Genomic DNA, 22,524 nt, shown 5'->3' on the forward strand with positions numbered 1-22,524 from the left:
CTCCAAAGATATACAAATGACCAAAAAGTACATGAAGAGATGCTCAACATCACTAGTAATTAGAGAAATATTAAACCACAAAGAAACAGCACCTCTTACCCATCAGAAGTACAGTATCAAAAGAAGAGAAAACAAGTGCTGTTGAGGATACGAAGTTAGAATCCTTGTGCATTATTGGTGGGAACACAAATGGTGCAGCCATTACAGCAAACAATATGGAGATTCCTCAGAAAATTAAAAAATAGGATTATCATATGATCCAGCAATCTCACGTCTGGGTATATATACAAATGAACTCAAAGCAGGATCTTGAAGATATAACTGCACATCCATGTTCATCACAGCATTATTCACAAAAGCCAAGAGGTGGAAGCAATCCAAATTTCCATCAACAGATGAATAAATAGGAACATGTGGTAGGTGCATACAACTGAATATTATGCAGCCTTAAAAAGGAAGGAAATCCTGTCAGGCTACACCATGAATGAATCTAGAGAACATTTATGCTAAACTAAATAAGTTTAGTTTAGCATAAATAGACAAATATGAGCTGCAAAAAGACAAATACGAGCTCACTTATATGAAATACTTAAAACAGTCAAAATTGTAGAAACAGAAAATAGAAAGGTGGCTACCAAGGACTGAGGGGAGGAAGTGGTGCTTAATGGATATACAGTTTCAGTGTTGCAACACGAGAAAGTTCTAGAGGTCTATCACACGATGTGAATATACTTAACATTACTGAACTGTAGACTTAAAAATGGCTAATATGGCAAACTTACCATTATGTGTTTTTACAATACTTAACAAATAAAAAATTAAAAAGTTAGACTGGTTACATTTTTATTTGAACTGGTTTTTCAGGTTGTTTTTCCTTGAGTAATAGTTTCGGGGAACTTTTTTTTGTTTAATAAAAAAATAAGTATTTAGATTCAATTTACAGTTCGGCTAAATAGGCCATTCTAATTCAGACTCTATTCCTAACTATGGCCAACCTCCGTTGGGAGGAAGATAGTTGACCTAACTCAAGCCAGCCTGCAGCTAGTCCATGGGTTTACGCTGCACTTCAAGCACAATGGGGCTAAAAATACTATTGATCACATCCCTGATTTCCTAAAAATGTCAGGGACATTTTACACTTCTCCTCTGAGGTATTAAATATCAGGCCTGCCGTTAACCAGATTGTGATAACAGGCACAATAAAGCCAACTGCAAAGTTAACATTAAAGTATATTTCTCCAAAGGTCATGCTGCAGCTGTAGAATACCATAACGACCCTCTTCTTTGAGGGCTACTGATTTTTCACAAGAGATGTCCCCAGCCCAGCTCGACAGCTTCCACCTCTCCGTGACAGCAAACAATTCAGATGATACCTGCTGCCTCTAACCCTTCTGAAGAAGCATTTACCAGAAGCGTAAGCCTCATTTAAAAAACATCCTCCCTGCTCCTTCTTACCAGGAGACACTTTCCAGCTCACCTAGCACGCCCTCCCTCACTGCAGTCAGTCAATAAATCTTCACTGGACAAAAAGTTTGCCTTGGTCGTCTCTGGCTGTTGGAATTTTTCCTTTCCCTTGCAGGAAAAGAATTGAGTTTTTTTGCAGGAAAAGAAAATGTTCCAACATACCCCAAACCAGCAGGCTTGGGTAGGGAGGTTTGTTCTTCTTCCCAAATGAGGATAAATCTGAGATCTGTAAAGAGCCACTCCCAGCTCCTGGCCTGGCTCCCCATCAGCCAGTCCACCAGATCAGCAGAATGGCTGGGAGCTGGGCAGGATGTTCTCTGCCTACAACCATGTAAGCTCCTTTCTCAGACTCCAGCCAGTATTTTCCAACCTTCCTCTGGAAACAGTTAGGTGTCCTTCTGGTCCCTTAAAGCTGTCACCTCCTCCTTCTCTGAACCCATGCATCACTGAATGAAGGGCACCTCAAGGTTTAATATTTGACACATCCTCCATCTCAGGTCAACCCAGGTCTAATCATTCAAGGTCTTGCTGAAATGTCATCTATTCAGAAACACCTTCTTTGATGCCTCTAAACCAAGAAGCTTCTTGACAATGTCTAACACAACATCTTACTCTTTTTCTTCTCAGCATGTATCATAAAAAGAACACTCAGCACTTCATATTTTCCTTCACCACTTCATCAAACTCTTTTCTCAATTCTTACAGTTTATATAGCAGAGTTTTATGGGCTTTTTAACTTCCCAATCACATTACCAACATGCCTCTTTTCTCTAATATTTATTGTAAATATTTCTTGTTCATACTGCATTAGCTGCTGCTCCAAAAAAAAGATCAAAATAGAGTAATTATATACCGATTTCAGGTGGGGTTTTGGGGGCAGGTTCAAATACAGTTATAAATTCAAAGTCTTTTATTTATCTATAAGGTTTAGTCATAAAACCAATTTTTACTTAACTTGCAGAGATAACACTGAGGGCTGGAGTGTTCAATCTGAAAACCCTTTGACTTACTAGTGACTGAATGCCAGGTGATATGTGATTAAAAAAAAAAGGAAGAGGATAATAGTATGTTTTGAGTACAAGTTTAGCATTTTGCCCTCTTAAATTAATGACTATTTCTAAACGTATGTATAAAATGTGTGTGTGTGTGTATAATGAAAACAGAGTTTAAACAAAGATAAGTTGAAGAACCATGAACAGTCTATTCACCTCAACAAGTGGGTAGCTTTCACGGTGACACTCCCTCATCACATCCTTCTCTTATTTTATCTTGTGGGAAAAGGTGTAAGAAACTCTTCTGAATTTTTTCATCATTTCTCTGTTTTTATTTGTAGTTTTACTACTTACACATTGTTAAATTGACATGAATGATTTCATACTGTATGAATTTATTAACCTGCCTTTTTTCCCCAGTTTTTGAGATTCAGCATTTTCATGTTAATTCATTTTGCTACATTAATTTTCACTGCTGTATAATGTTCAAGTGTGCAATAATGTCATACTTTATCCATTCTCCTACCCTGTGGATAAGTTAAACTTAGCTATTTGGGCTGACAGCTGAGATAACTTGCTTCAAACATAATGTAACTATTTGCTCCAGGAGAGCCTGGTGCAGAAAGATAAGACAGCAACCTAATAAATAAATTCACTATTATCTTCAGGAAATTCTTGCAATTCACTTTATCCACACAGTTTGCACATTTGGAAAAACAACTCTTTCATAAGGATGAGAATGTATTCATCAGGACACAAGATAAGCTTATCAGATCAATGGCATTACCAAAAAAAAAAAAAAAATTAACCCCAATGAAGGCAGGGAAGTGGGAGAAAGGATCCAAGAACATGTGCGACAAATAGAAAACTAGCAAAATGGTAGATTTAAATCATATTAGTAACAACATTAAATGTAAATTGTCTAAAAAATGCAAATAAAAGACAGAGATTGCCAAACAGAATTTAAAAATGAAGAACTCTCTGTCATCCACAAAATACCAATTTTCAGTATAAAGAATAGATAGATTACCAGTAAATGGATGGGAAAAGGTACAGCACGAAAACACCAATCAAAAGAGAACTAGCTAAACTAACAGACATAATTCTCTGGTTCCTTTCCGGTGGAGGGACGCAGTCAAAGGAGCCAGGAAGGAATGAGGGCGCGTTTATAAGGATGAATAGGCACAGAAAGAAATGCCCAGCAGGGGCCGTTTACACTTACTTTGAGGAGCAAGAGCACACAGCGGCCTCGGGCTACCAGACCCAGATAATTCCAATGGGCCAAGATGCTGTCAAGGACGTGAAAGGCGCTGCCTCCCTCTGCGGCCCTGCCAGGACCTCGTCGTCCCAGCAGATGGTTTCCGTGGTGTACATTCTGCACCAGGAGGAGGGGCTCGCCTGGCAGACAGAGGCCTGGAGAGGCTCTGCGGTGCGCGATGGGAGGAGCAGAAAGGGCTGCACCGGCCAAGGCAGAGGACCAGGCATAGACTCCCTGGAGGAGGCGGTCACAGTGAGCGGCCCCTCAACCCCTGCAGGCACAGGGCCGCCTCGGGGAGCCGCCCTGATGATGCCTTACTGGGCCTCACGCCGCCCCGCAGGCAAGGACAAAGCGCTGCCCGCTTCCGGATCCCAACTGGCCCCTGAGGTCGCTTTATGATACCTTAAACAACCGCGCTGGGGCGGCCGTCCCGCACCCTGACCAGCCCCAGGCTGAGGAAACCAAGGCACAAGTAGGCCCTAGGACGCACTTCCCGACGACCTCGTGAGCCAGCGGGGCGCATGCGCAGTGGGCACCACGTGTGCACGCAGGACGCCACGCCAGGTGCCATGCTGGGGGCGTGGTCACCGTTGCATGCTGACAGGCTGATTTGGAAGGATGTGGTGGACCACGTGACTGCGAGAAGCCCCGGGACTGAGGTGTCTTGGGCATCCGTGGGCAGCAAACCTGTCCTCGCTAGCTCCCGGGTGAAGCTACGGGCCGAGGTCAGGGGAGACCAAATAAACAGGTTTGGATGCAGGGGAAAGAAAAAAAACCTGGAATCAGATTGCCTGAGTACAAAACCTGACTCCTCACTAACTGGCTTGTTTAAATAACCGCTTTCGGCCTCACTTTCGCCATCTTTAAAAGGGGGATATTAAGTCTCCTCCTCAAAGGACCAAAGTGAAAAATGAGTAAATATGCAAAGTGCTTAATACTGATTCCAGTATTTAATGGTAAATGTCATTCATATTTTACCATTTTTGCTAAATAGCATTTGTTTAGATAGCTTTCTTTTACTCAAGTTATTCACAACAGCTCTATTTTATTGAAGAGCTCTTCAACATCTATTGATAGCCTTTAGTTTGTTGATATAATGAAATATGTTGATAAAGTTTCTGTTTCTGAAGTTCTCATATTACTGAAACTAATCCCATTTGTTTATATCATAATATTATAAATGGATAGCCGGATTCAGACTTAGAATAGTTTATTTGAAATATTTGCTTCTATATTTGTAATTGAAATTCATCTTATTTTCTCTTGTGTTTTATCTTTACAATACTTTATACAAGGAATTAGGGGTCTTTTATCATTTTCTGTGGACTGGAATTATTTAAATAGCATAGAAATTACATGATCTGTGAATTTAGATTAAACTCAGCAGTAAAACCATCTGAGCCTGCTACTGAATTCAGCTATGGTTATTGGTCTGTTAAAATTTTCTTTATCATTTTGGGTCAAATGCGATATTTTATGTTTTGATAACAAGTTACCCATTTCTCTGAGTTTCCAAATTTATTACCATGAGTTTGTACAAGATGCTTTACTATAAGTCTGTAAGCTTTTCTGTATTATATCTCATTATTAACATTCTCTCTCCCTCTCCTTCTCTCTCAATTAGGTTTGCCAGGGATTACTCTTTTTATTTTATCATTCCTTTTAAAGAACAAACATGTGTATTTTGTATCATGTAACATAGAACATGTAGTATTATCACACAAGAAATTAAGGAACAGAGTCTTAAACAAGACCAGAGTAACATTTCTCTCTCATGAAAAAGAGGTCCAAAGGTGTGCAGCCTGGGACTGTGTGTCAGCACCCTGGCATCATCAGGGACCCAGATTTAGTCTTGAAGGTTTGATTCCCAACACCAGATTTCCACCCGGGTGATCCTTGTCATTCACGACAACTGTTGGAGCTCTAATGATCAGATTCATGTTTCTGGCCAGCAGCAGGCAGGAGAAGGGAAAGATAAAAGAATCACTTCGCCAATAATTCAACCCCTTTACTAGCCTTCCCAGAAGTTCCTGACTGTACTTTTGTTATATATCATCTGCCTGAACTTAGTCATAGAGCTACACTGTGAGGCAGGGGAGCACTAGGAATGCAGCCTGAGTAGATTTCCATCTGAAAAAAAGAAAAAAATCAAAGTTCTGTTACTGGGGAAGAAGACAGGAATGGTGGGGCTGGAAGTATCTGCTACAATTCCGTGTATCCTGTCAAACATTTCTGCTTTCACATCTAAATTTTCATAGCTTTCATCTCAATTTTTCTTCCTGATTTCTGTTGGTTGATTTTGATACTCATCTTTTAAGTCTTGAAGTTAGACAGTTTGTGTATTTTTTGCCTTTAAAAAATTATAATAAAACATTTGAGAATATAAATTTGAAATTCTGTACTTTGTTGCTTCATTTGCTAGATCTTAACCTTTTACCGATGGGGTAAAAGTTCATGGAGCTGTCCTAAGACAGCTGGAACTAAGACCGTTAGATTTCAGGGTTTACGCTCTTTGAATATACATTCCTTGAGCTAGGTGGTTATTTGACATAGTACATCTCTCTTCTCAAACACAGAGTCTGTCATATCATAATTCATTTAACAAATTGCCTTTTGCCAGACCATTTAGTGGTTTCTAATTCCTCAAGATTATAAGTATTGCTGTATCTGCCATACTTAGGATATATCTTTATTCATCTGTGTAATTAAATCTGTAGGATTAATTCCTAGAAGTGGAAATGCTGTGTCAAAGCTCTAAAAATACCTATAACAAAACAACTTACTAGTTTGATTGTCTATTGCCCTCCATAAAGTTTTCCAGAAAATATAAAATGTTTTTTCTTATACACTTTTGGTGAGAGCATAACGTGCTAAAGCTGATTTAGACAGCAGTCTGGTAGTATCAGCCAGAAGTTAAATAGTCACAGCCACTGATGGAGCAAGTCTCCTTCTAGGAGTCTGCCTTACTGCATTGCTTTTATATGTATACAAATACACACTGTTCATGATGACTTCATAATAACCTAAAGACATTCAAATTCAGTGGGAAAAAACACCTTGAAGACACTACATGTGCTAAAATACCATTTTGTAAAATAAAACTACATGTGCAAATGTAAACGTATATTAGTACTCAAATACAAAGTAAAAGAATGAAAAGAATACATATTCTACAGTGGCCAGTGGGTACATCTCAGGAGGTGAGTGAGATCAGGGCCAGGAAAGGGAGATTGTGGTAAAGAGAAAGGACCACATTTAAGTCGATATACTTCTGTATTGTAGGTGCCTTCCAGCAAGGATATATTTTCAGTTGACTAATAGAGGAAATAAGGGGCTTTAAGATGGAGGAATAGAAGGATGCAGAGCTCACCCTCTCCCACAAATACACCAAAAATACATCTACATGCAGAACAATTCTCACAGAAGATCTATTGACTATTAAAAGAAACAAGATACTTATTAATTAAAATTAAATTAGAACATTGATACATACTCTAAAGTTATCTATACTATCATTTCATTATTTAGCTATTTATATTGCTTGGTTATTAAGTTATTAATTACTTTTATGATTGCTTTATTTGTATTTTAGTGCCTCAATGACATCATCAAGGAGCTAGGTTCTTTCTCTCTTGCTGCTCTGCTAGAATACAGACTGGCTGCCACCATCCCAGGTGTCAGCCAGCTAAATACAGTGAAAGAAGGGCTTTTGTCACAATTTCTCTTCTAAAAAAACCAAAGATGTCTTAGTTAGCAATCCACCCAGCAGTCCTCTCCCAGAAACACATACACGTCTCACCTCCTGGGCCATAATTTTTCCCATGTCTGCTCCTAAACCAGTGCCTAGCAAGGGAAATTAATACGATAATAGGCTTAATGAAGAACCTCACCATGACAGGGAAGGTGGGGACCTGAGAAAACCTGGGATCTTTAAAAATCAAAATGGGGGTAATGGCTATCACATAAGCAAACAACAAGTTCTGGTAATGCGGTGAAAGGGATTCCTCTTCCCCCATGATAAGTACTTTCACCCTTTTGACTTTTTAACACTTTTCTAAAGTTTGGACCTCAGAGTACATTTTAAAGTACACTTCCCCTGGAAAGACCAGTTGTCTTGCTCCAGCCAGTATGAGTTGTGTTTTGGGGCAGTTTACACTTAATGCCCATGTGTCTAATTAAGGGTCTGAGAAGATTCCTTCTGCTCTGCATGGATCCACAGATTATGAAGTTTTATAGGGAATTTAATGGTTATGACATTTAACCTTAAAGAGGACATAGTTTATTAAGTCATAAAATAAATACACAGTTTTAGGAATTTACCTACGGCTTGGAGCCATGGCCCTTTGCTCCCTAAAAAGGAAACATCTAAATACAGGTATTGCCTAGCATTGGGGCTGGGTGCAGAGAATGAGTTTAGACCAAGAGAACTAACCCCATGGCCAAGGTTGGCCAAGTATTCCTTCCCCCAGCATGGGTTCCACTCCCTGGAATCAGAGAAAGGCTTGATTCAGATAGAACTTTGCGTTGAGTGAGATTACTCTACTTTCTCCACCAACTCAAGCCATGTAAGCCACACAAGTGGGCAGGATTTCAGCTAAAAATGTTGATGACCAGTGTAGGCAAGTGTGAGAGTACAGAACCCCTGGGAGATTCAGACACAAAGGGAGTTTGTACCAACTCACAGGTTATTCTTTAACCGAGGACATAACTGGATACATAGAAGAAAGATGGAGGACAGGGTGGTACAGAAGGCATAAAACCCTACCCAGATTCTCCTTCCCTGTGGAACAAAATCATTAAGCTGTTGAGGAAAGGGTGGCAAGAACTGCCAAACTTAGAACACAGACAAAGACCCACTGCAGCCAGGGAAAGGAAAAAGGGGAAAACTCAATACTGTTAGGAGAGTCTCAGGAAACCATCTGGGCTCAGCTAATTAGAAATTCTCTATTTCTGTAGGAGTGGCAGGATAACTGGGTAAGCTCCAGTGAAGCCCAGAAATACAACAGAAGCCTAAGATTTAGGCTTAAGAAAGAAAACCAGAGAATACCCTATAGAACCCCCAACCGGGACAGTGAGTACCAGTTACCAAAGACAGCTGTCTACCACATGGGAAGGAGGAGGGCAAGAGCATGCAGAAAAATGATCTCTGAAGTTCTGGCTCAGAGGGAAAGCCTAAAGCCGAGGATGGCACAGGAAGATGGAGAAAACCTCTGGTAACCTGTCCCCATCTCAAGCACTAGGTAAAGCTGGAAGAATTCAAAGCTGGTGGTCCAGTGCAGGTCCCCGAAGCCACAAAAAACTGCACACCTAGCTCAACCACTGTTAAGACTGTCTCCTTCTCTTTCATGTTCAGCAGTTTTAATATAATGTACCTGGGTGTGGTATCCTCTAGTTATTTGGCTTGCTATTAATTGAGGTTCTTGATCAATGGAGTAATATCCATCACCAGATTTGGAAAAGTTTTTGCTCTTATTTCTTCAAATATAATTTCTGTACAACTGTTCTCCCCTCTTTCTGATTTTCCAGTGACACACACATTAAACTTGTTGACAATATCCCGTATTTCCTTTTTGCTCATTTTTTTTTTTGGTGCTTGTTTTCTTTGCTCTTCATGCTTCTTGTAAACTGACCTTTGCTTTGATATTTCTTCAGATCTACTAATCCTGTTGTCTGTTGTGTTCATTCTGCAGCTAAACCCACCCACTAAGCTCCTTGTTTCAAATGTTGCATTTTGTTATTTCTAGGACACTCATTTGCTTCTCTGAAATCTACACAATTCTCCATTGAAATACTCAATTTTGCATTCACTGTATATTTTCTTCTCTTTTATTTCACATATTATCCAGTTTTTTGAAGTCCTTGCCTACCAACTCTGAATCATCTCTAGGTCTGTTTGTATTGACTATTATGTCTATTATTGGCACTTTTCTTGCTTCTTGTCATCTATGGTAACTTCTTTATTGATTGCTGGACATTGTGAATGAGACTCTGTATTACATTATCTTCCCCTAAAGAGTACTGACTTCTGTCCTGGTGGCAGTTAAAATATCAGCAGATCACTTTTAGGTTTTGTTAGGTCTCCTGAAGCTTTGTCCAAACACATGTCTTTACCTGTATGGCACTTACTTTATGGGACATCAACTAATGTCCTGCTTATTCATGTATTTTTAAAATAGCAATTTTTTCCCTGAGGAAATGATAATATTCTTTCTTTACTTCTGGCCTCTATAAACAGTTAAATTTTCTACTTATTATTTATGTGAACTTGAAGCATATATAACTAATGGTGGGGGAACAACACTGTTTAACTTGACTCCTGGTAAGTAAACCAGTAATGCTGTCTCTATAATAGTTTTATGCAGACCAAAGCCCAAATCCATATTTTCTTTTCCAACCACACCACCATAAAAAAGAAGATATATTCTTTAAAAAATCTCAAAATTGAAGAGAAATAAAAAATTATTACAAACAAAAACACACACTGACCTGTCATATTAATTCCCCACGTGTCTGTATTCACAATGAGACAAACTAAGTTGAACATTAATAAGGATGACCATAAAGTTCTGCGGTTGAATTAAAAGTAACAATTGCATCTATACTTCAGTTTTTTTAAGTAAATAAAAAAGTAACAGTTGCACAAGAATAAATTAAAAAAAAAACATTTGACTAATAAGCATCTAATGTATGAATAAAATTCAATCTGGAACCTAGAGTTAAGGCTTTAAGTTGAAAACTAAACATATATTGGTTGGGAGGGTTTAGGTACCTGAAGATACAGGTGTCTGAAGATCCTCTAAGATCCAAGCACTTCTTGTCTCCATGACTGACAATGTGGCACTGACCCTCCTTAGAGGACAGGTCCTGGAACGTCCCTGTTATTTCCCCCAAGACTGACTCCAGCGGAAAAAAACATGAAAATACAAAATGGGACCCTTGGTAAGGTGGAAACATGTAAATAGGGAGAGTTGTCAACTAGAAGCATGGGACTTAAGAGCTCCAGGTTCTCCAGAAATAGCTTGAGAAAAATAGAATACCTTGATTCCCTCTTTTCTGCTTTATTCTGATATTTCTAAAAATTGCACATCTAAAACTTGCCATCAGTTTTGTTTCCCAGAAGAATCAGAGCTCCTCGAGCAAACACAATAAATGATGTTTAAAAGGTAGAACAAGTAAAAGGAAAGTACTCGTGGTCTGTCTAAAACTACAATTCATTTTACCTTATGGGTCTTACAAGTGTGGGTGATTATTCTTATTGAAGTTCAAGTTAGTCAGCAGTTAGTCAACTTGGAAAACAACATGAAGGAGAATGATACCAATTTTTAACCAATTAGCAACTGTCTATTTCAGTTGGTAAGCACATATTTCATATCTTAATCATCTTAGACATCACTTGATAAGTGGAGTATATGAGACTTGCTCCTAATATGTGCTAAATCCATCAGAAGCTTTTACCAAATGGTTTTTTGTATAAGAATCTGATTTGGCCCTTGTCATGTGGAAGTTCTAATGTATGGCAGGAAACCCACTTCGAACTGCAAATGAATGTTGATCATATACACAGCTGAGTAAAGAAGTTAAGCATTTAATTGAATGCATAGAAAAAGGAAATATTTGTTTTCTGGTTGTGCCACTCTGAGTTAACATTAATTGACTGCCAACCACATTCCAGACAGCAGACTGTGAGTGTGATGAAAACAAGGACCAGGAAACACTGTGTAGTATCCAGCCCGTGAAATGTTGTTAATTAATGTTGAATCAATAGCAACTTGCTGTGTTTTCCCTATGCATTATCTCATTCCATCTCCAAAATTTCCCTGTAAGGTATTTTTTTAATGCTCATTTTGTTGATGATGAGATTGAGACTTGAAGCAGTTAATGGACTTCTTTGACCCAGATCCCAAAACAGTGGGTGACAAGGTAGTGGTCTGCCTACCTGTGGTGAACTCAATTCTTCTTGGCTGAGCAGGATGCCATCATGTGGCCTGGGGAGTGACAAAGGAGCTAGAATTGCAATTGGTAAACAAGGTGGATGTATCCACATACCCTCAGGGTTTGTGAAACACACTGGCTTCCAGGAGCAATGGGAAAAATGGAAAGACAGGAGTAACCATGGCAGCTGTGTGCAGGGGATGCCACTCGGGGAGAATGTGGAGGCAGAAACGGGGTTCATGGAAGAGACCTGGGTGGGGAGATGGAGAGTGGGATATGGTGATTTATAATAAATATATACTTGGTCTTCAGCCTTGGAATTGCCTGTGATAGAGGCATAAAGTTATCTTTTATTATGTTAAGGAGGTGACTTTAGTAAAGCCCTTGGGTAACCTAGGGATGGGAGCTAGTTGCCAGGGGAACCAACCAACCACCTTGATTAGAGGGTTAGAATTTTCAGTATCCTCACCCGCTACCCACCATCTGCCAGAAGGGGAGAGGGAATGGAAGCTGAATCAATCACCACTGGCCAATGTTTTTATCAGTCGTGCGTGTATATAATGAAGCCTCCGTAAAAACCCAAAAGTACAGGGTTTGGAGAGATGCCAGGTTGGTGAACACATGGTGATTCTGGGAGAACGGTGTGCCTGGAGAGGGCCTGGAGGCTCCATGCATTTTCCCCAAGTCCTGCCCTATGCATCTCTTCAATCTGCCTGTTCCTAAGTTATACTCTTTTGTAATAAACAGGTGATCTAGTAAGAAAATGCTTCTCTTGAATTCTCTGAGTCACTCTAACAAATTAATTGAACCCAAGGAGGGGCTCTTGGGAACCTCTGATTTCCAGCCAGTTGGACAGAAGCACAGGTAACCGCCTGGGCTTGCAGATGGCATCTAAGTGGGCAGGAAGGAGGGAGAGGGCGGTCTTGGAGGACTGAACACTTGATCTGTGGGGTCCGATGCCCTCTCCAAGTAGCTAGTGTCAGAATGGAGTTGAGTTATAGGACCTGCAGCTGGTGTCCCAAGAATTGCTTGCTGGTGTGGGGACCGCCTCCACGCTGGAATCCGTTCAGAGAGAGAGCTAAATCTGTTCAGAGAGAGAGCTAAATGAAGCTGTCTGGGCCAAGGACTTCCCTGACGCAGAAAGAGGGCATCTTGAGAACTTGCCTGAGGCTGCGTGAAAGAAAATAATCCAGCCAAAGTTGTGAGTGGAAAATGCAGTTCTTTGAGAGAGATATGTGGCTACTTAAATTTCTTGGCTGCTCACTCATGGGCCTAACCCCACATCTGGCCCCAGTCATCCTTCCTTTGCTCCCAAAACAATGAAATGTGGTGCCTTGAGTATGACTCTGTATTCTTCAGTCTCCCCGTTATTGCTACTCACCCCCTGTATTGCCTGTCTAGCCCCTTAACCACCCCCAGACTCACAGCGATGTACCAGGGCCTGCTCTACCAAGATGGAGGCCCCAAACCTCAGAGCCAAAAGGAACAAAAATTAGGCCAACATGGAATAATTTTTTATTGGCTTGTTGGTGGATTCCTTTGGGTTCATCCTTGTTTTTTAGCGATTTCTTTCAACCTGGCTTATAATTATGCCACTATAGTACCTGCTAGAATCAATCAGCCTTCCCAACCCAAACACGTTCATCCTTATCCAAATGTAATTTATCTGAAATGCCATGCTGGTGTAAGCATTCTGCAGCACTGCATAGGCCTTTATTTTCTTCTTAAATAATGAAACACCTTAATGGAAAATATTCCCTCTAAATAAATTTTAATGAGCACTTATTTGCCCAAATTGTCCTTTCTCTGAAAGGCAGAAATTTAATATGAACTTCAATTCTCAGGGGCATTTTGTGATAATGGGATTGGGGAACAAATCACACAAAGATGACTTATTTTGCTATATCTCCCTAAACTACAAGGGCTGCAGGAACAACTTCCTCTCAAATGCAAAGTGAGTATCAACATCGTAACTTGCTTCTGTACAGGGAAATATCACATCAGAAACCAAGTCAAGGTGTAAGAAATTCCTGGAGGTTGAAGCAAACAAGGACAAAGCCTAGTTGCTGGAGAAGGCGTTTATCCCAGACTTTGCCACTACAATGAAAACACACGTGTCTGCTACATTTTTGTTTGGTTGGCTCTATGCATTGAATTGTTTTCCGAAGGAAAGAAAGCAGATGGGAAATACTACCCTGTATCCTGGGCAGGTTAGGAATTTGGGCCTCCTTATGCCAAGTAAGAATTAGGACAGGGCTAGACACAGAATCTGGAGAAGTATCTTTCAGAAAAGAGCTCCAACCTCAGCAAGATTTATGAGTCTACGGAGTAGGGAGCCAAAGCTGAGACTCCAGATTGCACTCCAGAATTAATTAGTCTTCTAGACTTTCTCTCCATCTGAAATATTGCCAAAGGGAGCCATTGCCATTTCTGAGTCATTTTTTAGACTAGAAATGACACAGAGAGGGATCATTAGTTCAGTGGAAAAAAAAAAGTATCACATACCCAGTAGAGCTTCAAAATATTAAAAAACAACAATAAAAGAGAGTTTCCATTTTCTCCTTTTATATTACTAAAGTATAATTGACCTATAACATTATATCAGTTTCAGGTGTACAACATAGTAACTCAATATTTGTATACACTGCAAAATGATCACCACAATAAATCTATTTAACATCAAGAATTTCTATTTTCAGGAAGCTCTGTTCTGGGATGAGGAGCTCACAGCTAAGTCAAAAACATCTCAGTAAGCATCAGTCAGAGTCCTTTTTTTTTTTTTTTTAAACAAGAGAAGTGTCAGTTTAATTTAAAAAACATTTAAAAGTTACAAACCACTTTTCTCTTTATTTGAGTCTCAGAACAATGTGGGTTTGATCAATGTGGGAACAAAGGGACACTAAAATCCCAGTCTTCCTGTTCACAAGAGGCTCTGGGTATGGAGGGAGGGCATGGACTCCAAAGACTGAAGACGGCATCACCCATCAGTCTCCACAGGGTCCATGAGTGCTGCCAAAACTCTGCTTCCTGACCAGTAAAACGGGAAAAGAATACCCATCTTGTAAGGCAGCTGTGAGATGCTCAGAGAGTAAACATTCAAGGAACGTTCTCCAAATCTCCTCTCCGGTGAGCAATCTCCTGTGGCCTCTGCCCACCGCCCATCACAGGACCCCTACCTCACCGCCACTGTCCTGGCAGTTTTGTCCAGGACCAGCTCTGTCCACAGAGACAATCAAGTGATTCGAATATAGCATCTCAAAGACAATATGGGAAGTGGAACTTTTTCATCCATGGAAAGAGAAGGTGGACAAAATACTATTAAATGTGATGAAGATTATTTTGGTCTTGCAGTCACCTATAATGAAAAAGAATATATGTATGTATATGAATGAATGAAGCATTATGCTGTACACTGGAAATTGACACAACATTGTAAACTGACTATACCTCCATTAAAAAAAATTGGTTTAATTATTTTGTAATCAGTAATGGTAATATGCCTCCCTCCTAAGTTAGCTATCCTAATCATTAATCCTACTAAAAAAAACATAAAAATAGCACTTATAAAACATTTAAAAGTTACAAACCACTTTTCTCTTTATTTTGAGTCTCAGAACAATGTGGGTTTGATCAGCAGGACAGAAATTTTACCACCAATTTTTAAAACGAGGAAACTGAGGCTCTGAGGATCTATATGGCTTGACCCAGTCACATAGAAAGTTGATGGGAAAACAGGGCTCAGGTAAACCTGTGTGCTTCCAAACCGTATCTCCTCTTACAATTTGAATAAATGTCTCTAAAAGAGGTCCAGCCTTGACTTTTATTCCACATCAATACAGCTACTCAACAGCTCAACTTGAATATCATACCGGCAACTCAAGCTGGGTCCAAAACTTTATTCACATACTCACCACACACCTTCACTCCTTCCAAGCTTCCTGTCTTCATGCAGGTGTTACCAGTCACCCAGATGTTCACACATCTGTTGATGTCACCCTGACACCGCACCTTCAACCACCAGTGGTGCCTCCTGCCCATCTCAGTGGACTCCACCTCTTAAATATCTCCTGAATCTGAACCCACATTTTAGACAAGCCGCCGTGTTCTCTTCCCTCTCACTACCATGCCTCCCAGAATTCCTTCTTGCCCCCTCTAATCTGATCCCCCAAAGAACTACCAAAGTCATTCTTTTTCTTCATTTTCTTTCTTTTTTCCCCCACTTAACGGAGATGCTGAGGATTGAACCCAGGACCTTGGACATGCCAAGCAAGCACTCTACCACTGACCTCTACCTCCTTCCCCCACTTCAAAGTCATCTTTTACAGCACAGATGTGGATCCATCCCTTCCCTACCTATGTGCTCACTCCGTAGTCCTCCCAGAACACAGCCCAACCTTTCACGAGCTGACCACTGCTAGCTGCTTTGGTCTCATGTGTTCTCACTCTCCCTCTTCCCCATACCACCAACCCAGGACCCTTTCAGGTCCAGGCAGCAAATCTCTTCCCACCTCTAGACCTTTCTGTAAGGCACTCTCTCTGGCTGCCCACCACACCTGCTTCCCTCCTGCCCTCCCGCAGCTACTCTTCTGACAGCTTCCTCTTCCCTATTTTTTTCCTCAACTCTTCTTTTACTCCGGGTGGTAGTCAGAACAATGGCCTCCCCACTGATGTCCGCAACCTAATTCCTGAAACCTGTGACTCTGTTACAGAAGCAGAAGGGGCTCTGCAGATGTGATTCAGCTCAGAATCTTGACATGGGAAGATTACCTGGATTATCTAGATGGTTCCCATGAAATCATGTAGGTCCTTATCACGGAAAGTGGAAAGCGAGACAGTCAGAGAAGGAGATGTGACTACGGAAGTGGAGGTTGGAGTGATGTGATTACTGGCTGGGAGCCACCAACCAAGGAATCCTGGCAAACGCTAGAAGATGGAAAAAGTAAGGAAATAAATTCTCCCTTAGAGCTTCTTGGGGGAACACAGCCCTGCCAACACCTTGATTTTAGCCCTATAAGGCCCAGTTCAGGATTTACAGATTCTAACTACTATATATAAAGTAGATAAACAAACAAGGTCCTACTGTCTAGCACAGGGAACTATATTCAATATCTTGTAATAACCTATAATGAAAAAAATCTGAAAAGGAATGTATGTATAACTGAAACATTATGCTGTACACCAGAAATTAACAGAACATTGTAAACCAACTATACTTCAATAAAAAAAAATTTTTTAAAGACACAGTTCAGAATTCTGAACTTCAGAACCATAGATTTGTTTTAAGCCACCAAGCATATTGTCATGTGTTACTGCAGCAATAGGGAAGCAGCCCCCCACAGCTCCTACATCTCAGGTCCTTCCAGACCCCCTTGTCTTGCGTTCGCATAGCATTCTGCACTTCTCTTAACTGCACAGAGGTCTCTGGCAAACACTTATATGGAATATTCTGTGTGGTGTCTGTTCTCCTGACCAGAGAGGGTGGCACTCCTCACATACCCTGTGTTGGCTGCCACCGAGTCCCCCACTTTCGTCCAGCACAGGACCTGATTCCAGAAGCAATCCATGGAGGCAAAGAGAAGGATTCACAGAGCATTGCTGCGGCAGAAGCGCCCTGCATCCATATATGGATGAAAAGCAATAGGCTATTTTCAAAAAGGGGGGGCAACTGACCAGCAGCACACGTTGGCAAGGTGCAGAAGGACTGTCTCCCGGACCGTCTCACCACCTCTCCAAGTTGGCACAGGGGGAGATGCTGCTTGCAGTGGTGGTACAAGCTCTCCTGTGAGCTTCTGAGTTTGTATAGCAAGGAGCTGAGTGGTCAGGTGCCTCTGAAGGGCAGAGGATGCCTGGGGACCTGGCACTTTGGGTCCCTCTCTCTGAAAGGGAGTCCTACACCAGACAGAAGTGAGCCTGGAGCAGGGTTTGGTTTCCACCTGCTCTGGAGCACAGAGTGTGGGGAAGGGGCAGCGTCTCCTTGTGGGGAAAGAGGAGTCTTTTTGAGTACCTAACAGTGGGTACTCATATTTACTCCCAAGTGGTATAAGAGATGGAGAGGGTCAAGAGGCTTGCCACCTCATGAGATGAGCCATTCTGAAGTCGCATGCATCTGGCTTCAAATTCTCGCGCTTTCATTTATAGGGAAGGAACCAGAGTCATGTCCCTAAATCTCTCATTTTCCTCATCTGCAAAAGGACTTGGTAATACCTCATCAGATTGTTTCCACGTTCTGAGGGTTAAACAAGAGCATGCAGGTGAGATGCCCAGCACATGCCACACGCTCAGTAACGGCAGGGACAGTTGTCACTTTTCTGATGGGAGGGAGAGATGGACAATAATATTTATTGGCACTTTTATAAGCTGTGTGCTGTCTCGGGAGCCTTCACCATCACGATCTCATTGTAGCCACATGGAACCTGATGGGGTAAAGAGAATCATTCTCATCTTGCAGATGAGGATTCTGGCTCATGAAGGTGGTGTGATTTGCCCAGAACCACACAGCGTGCAAGTGGCAGAATGTTCTAGAACCACAGTGGCCTGGCTGGAGGTGGACTTGGCTGTTCTTTCACTGAGGGAAGAACAGTCCACAGCTCTGTAGGAACACTGCGGGAGAGAATCCTGACGTGAGCACATTTCTGGGAGAAGGAAATTGGCAAACCTCACTGTCAACCCCCGGAAGGTGATCAACAGGAGAAAAGTACTCTGAGAAAGCATTTAAAAAAAAAACAACTTCTTTAAAAGAGAGCTGATTTCCCTAGACAAACAGCTAAATTCATGTAATTATCTATGCATACACCCCTGTCATCTTCTCTATTGGGAGACAGTACACTTTATTTTTTTACGTAAAGAAAAAAAAAAAGACAGAGATGCTGTTATTCATACATTAGCAAGCTGAAAAAAACCTCTCCCCTTGCTTCTCTGTTGCAGTTACCAGCACAACGTGTTATGATGAATTTGGGGAGTAGGTCAACGAATGTATTTGTAAAAAACTAGTAACAGAAATGTTTGTTTCTCAGTGTTTGCTAGTGGGAAAATATCATCAAATGCTTCCCAATTCTTGGGAGAAGGAAACTAAGGGTCTTTCTCTTGGTGGAAGTGAACTTTTGGCTCCAACCAAATGTGCCTGATAAGTAGGAACAGTAACTCATGGGGGCAGACGTGCCTGGACATCACTGTCCACTGCCCTGACACCACCTGGACCAGCTGCTCATCCTAAGGCTCATCTAGCTTCCACACCCCTGAAGAGGGGAAGGCTAGACCTCACTGCTGTTTGCTAAGCATCTCTTGGGGCTGTTGGGGGTGTGTGTGTGTGTGTGTGTGTGTGTGTGTGTGTGTGTTTGTGTGGAAGGAACCAGGGGTCTGCTGGCCAGGTAGCAGGGTCTTAGGTTTCAGGTAACCATGTCTGTCCATTGCAGACTAGGCTGAGAACACATCCATTCATGTGTCCTGAACTCTGTTCCCTCTCAACACCCCTTCTCGAGCCCCAGTGTGGTCAACCCCTCTCTTCCAAACTCACAGAAGCCCTCAGACATCCTTTCAGCTGTCTTTGCAGTTGTACTAAAACAGCCATTTGTACCTTCTGAAAAACTGACCCATTGGGATACTGTCTTGGGCTCCTCAGGGAAGCCAGTGGGATTCAGAGTGGCTGGTCAGTTCTGTGGTCCCCTACGTTCCTCCTTTGCCCGGCCTGTCCCACAGGCACACTGAGCCCAGAAGACACAGTGAGCCTGGTCCAAGCCTTCCCATCCATGGAGACCCAGGGCACAGGGCCAGTCTCAGCTGGATCATGAGGCCAGTGAGAAAAAACTTGTATGAAGCAATCCTGGTGACCCAAGTGAATGACAAGAAACCAAAATCTACCACAGGAAGCAGTGAAGCAAACGGTAAAACTAAGTAAGTTACAAACCAATTGTCCAGTATAATCTCACTGTTATTGAAGCAATAAACTGTATATATGTTATATTCATATATTTTGGAAAAACACCAGAAACAAATATATCAAAATACACCATTTTGAGCTTCCTCCCACTGTTAAGAAAACAGGTGATTTATTTACTTGTGTTCATGATGCAGACTTACTTTTTCCCCCAAATTTTCTACATGAAGCATATACTATTGTCATAACGAGGGGAAAAAAGCTACTATTTAAAAAAATTAAAAATGATCCACACAGGTTGGAATGGAATGATTAGTGGAGATGAACAAACTTTCCTGTGCCCAACAGATGGCTTCTCTGCAACCAAGAGAATGAAGCTTTAAGATGCGCATGTCTGCAAACATTTAGTCAGGAGGCTATGGTGTTTAAAGACCTGGATGTGAGTGGCTGCCTTTGTACAGAGCAGACTAATTAGAGGCAACTTCCTCTTATCCCTGATCTGGTTCCCCAGCCTTCTTGACCATCCCCAGCCTCACCTGGAGGTTCAGGGACCAGTAAGCTACACACCAAGGTCGGTGGCAGAGAAATGAGATGCGTCTGACGTCAGACCAAGCTCAGGGCTACGCTGCAGAAAAGGCAAACGAGGCTGCAATCCCAGCTCTGCAACCCCCAGCCTGCAACCTCCGGACAAGTTCTGTGTTCTCACCTGGCCTCGTGTTCCTCATCTGGAGAGGGCTTCTCTGTTTTGTCTCCAAGCAACCATTGTTGAAGTTCCACAGAACATTGACTTCCCTCCAGAACAAAAGCTGGGAAAAAAAAAAATGACCACAGTGAATCAGAAAAACAAACAAACCATCTGAGCTTGGTTAACATGGAGTGGAAATAAAGCTTGTTCACCTCTCCTTTGGCTTAAAATATAAGAAAACAGAACACCTGACCCGCACACACACCTCAGATACAACTGCACAATAAGTGCACAAGGGCTTCAATGTTTCAAAGTAAAGCCAGAATGCCAGAATCTTCCAAGACTCTGCTGTCCAATATGGTAGCTACTAGTCCCACGTGGCTATGGAAACATGGCTAGTCCAAACTGAGTTGTGCCGTAAGTGTAAAATCCACCCCAGTTGTCAAAGATTTGGCGTGAAAAAAGGCGGAACGTATCTCGTCCACATTTTGTATCGATGACATGTCGACCTGCTAATATTGTGGATAGACTCAATTAAATAAAACAAATTATTGCAATTAATTTCACCTGTTACTTTTTGCTTTTCGTGCTCCTTAGTAGAAAATTTAAAAGCACTTACGTGGCTGGTGCTGTATTTCTATCGGACCGTGCTGATCGAGAAGAAAAGATTTTCTTTCTAGGGATAAGCTCTCTCTGCGTGCTCTTCCAGCCACCACGTGGCATGAGGAGAGAAGGGTGTGAGGTGCATCATACACAGGGAAGGTGTGAGGGAGGAAGGCACTGATTCCACCACCCTGGTCCTCCCTGGGTGATGGTGGCTATGATCTGAGCTGCTTTTTCTTCTTCCCTCCTCTCTCCCCTCCTTCTTCCTCTTCCTTGCTCTTTCCTCTTTTTCTCTTTTTTTTAATAAAATCACCTAGCCACTGGCCTGCCGTGGCTAAGCTCTAAAAGCAGTGAGGTGCCAGTGAGATAATTAGCTGCTGTTATACTTCACTCATCATTAGCAACTGATTTACTGGGAAAGCTCTACTCCAGGTAAAATCATTACCTGCCAGTGTGATGTGACTTGCAGAGACAGGTTTTGCCTGCCCAGAATACTTCCAACGTTCTTTAAGTAACGGCGCTCGGATTTTTCTTTGCAAAACTGATCAATGCCTTCGGATGTGTCAATCACGGTGCCCTGCACTCCTCCCCTCTCTGCTGGACAGTCAGGACAATTCGACTCCCTTTCCCGGAACTTGAATCTCAAGAGAAATGACTCACAGCGGGAAAGACAGTGGATGTAAACCATATGTTTATATTCTCATTCATCTCCAAAGGAGAATGACCGAGTGCTCCCATTACAGGATTCTTAGAGCTGCCAAGGTACTGTGCCTGACTGATTTTCAATTCCCCTTTCAATCTGATGAGCTACCCAGTAGTCTTGAAATGACTTCCTTTTGCATGTAAGCTACGGGGAGTCATTTTTCCAATCTGTGCAGACACAGCCCTCCGTGATACTATTCTGATTCTGCAGAACAGTGAAACCATTATAAAAAAAAAAAAGTACTTAAGGATCTTTATCACTGGCTGCAAATATGAGCATCCACAGGAACAGGACAGAACAAAGATTTAAAATGACTGAAATACTGCCATTGACTTTGTCTTTGTAAAAAGCTACAACTGACCTGGTTCCAAGTTACCTCCATCCATCAGGGAGCTGAATCTCACCAGGGCTTCGTGGATCTGACCTTCACATGAGGCGGTGGAGCTCTGGGAAAAAGGAGTTAGGAGGTATCAAATGGCCAGAGCTTCCCTAACCTTTCACTTTTTAAACACGACTACAGTGAGTTCTCACTCAACCTGTCCCTTATGAGATCCAGTTTTGATGTTGTGCCTGAAGCTACATAACTTTGAATTATCTTCAAAGTACTTCCTAAATTTTATCCTCGACACACCTAGAGCTGATCATGCTAAGTGAAGTCAGTCAGACGGAGAAAGACAAATATCACATGATACCACTTATCTGTGGAATCTAAAAAAAAAAAAGAGAGACAAATGAACTTGTTTACAAAACAGAAACAGACTCACAGACATAGAAAACAAACTTATGGGGGTTTTGGGGGTATAGCTCAGTGGGATGCACAAGGTCCTGGGTTCAATCCCCCAGTGCCTCTGTTAAGGGAGGGGAAATAAATAAATAACTAAAAATTTAAAATAAATAAATAAAAACAAAAACATTTTTTTTAAAGAAGAAAACAAACTTATGGTTACCAAAGGGGAAAGGGAAGTAGGGATAAATTGGGAATTTGAGATTAACAAACACACACTACTATACATA

The 22,524-nt window shown here is 41.6% G+C and overlaps 1 protein-coding gene across 16 annotated transcripts in view; it reads right to left on the reverse strand.

The window, feature by feature from the left end:
• LOC116281933 (uncharacterized) overlaps positions 1–22,524 on the reverse strand; it is a 207,957-nt gene that overhangs the window by 137,971 nt on the left and 47,462 nt on the right. For 2 of the 16 annotated variants that reach the window (XM_072967773.1, XM_072967775.1), the window contains exons 3-4: positions 21,872–21,956; positions 20,226–20,325 (exon numbers count right to left, since the gene is read on the reverse strand). In XM_072967773.1, the coding sequence (XP_072823874.1) occupies positions 20,226–20,325; positions 21,872–21,956 (185 nt within the window). The other 14 variants (XR_012075793.1, XR_012075795.1, XR_012075794.1 and 11 more) reach the window with 14 other exon arrangements.

Source organism: Vicugna pacos, chromosome 9, assembly GCF_048564905.1.
Source record: "Vicugna pacos chromosome 9, VicPac4, whole genome shotgun sequence".
Taxonomy (NCBI): domain Eukaryota; kingdom Metazoa; phylum Chordata; class Mammalia; order Artiodactyla; family Camelidae; genus Vicugna; species Vicugna pacos.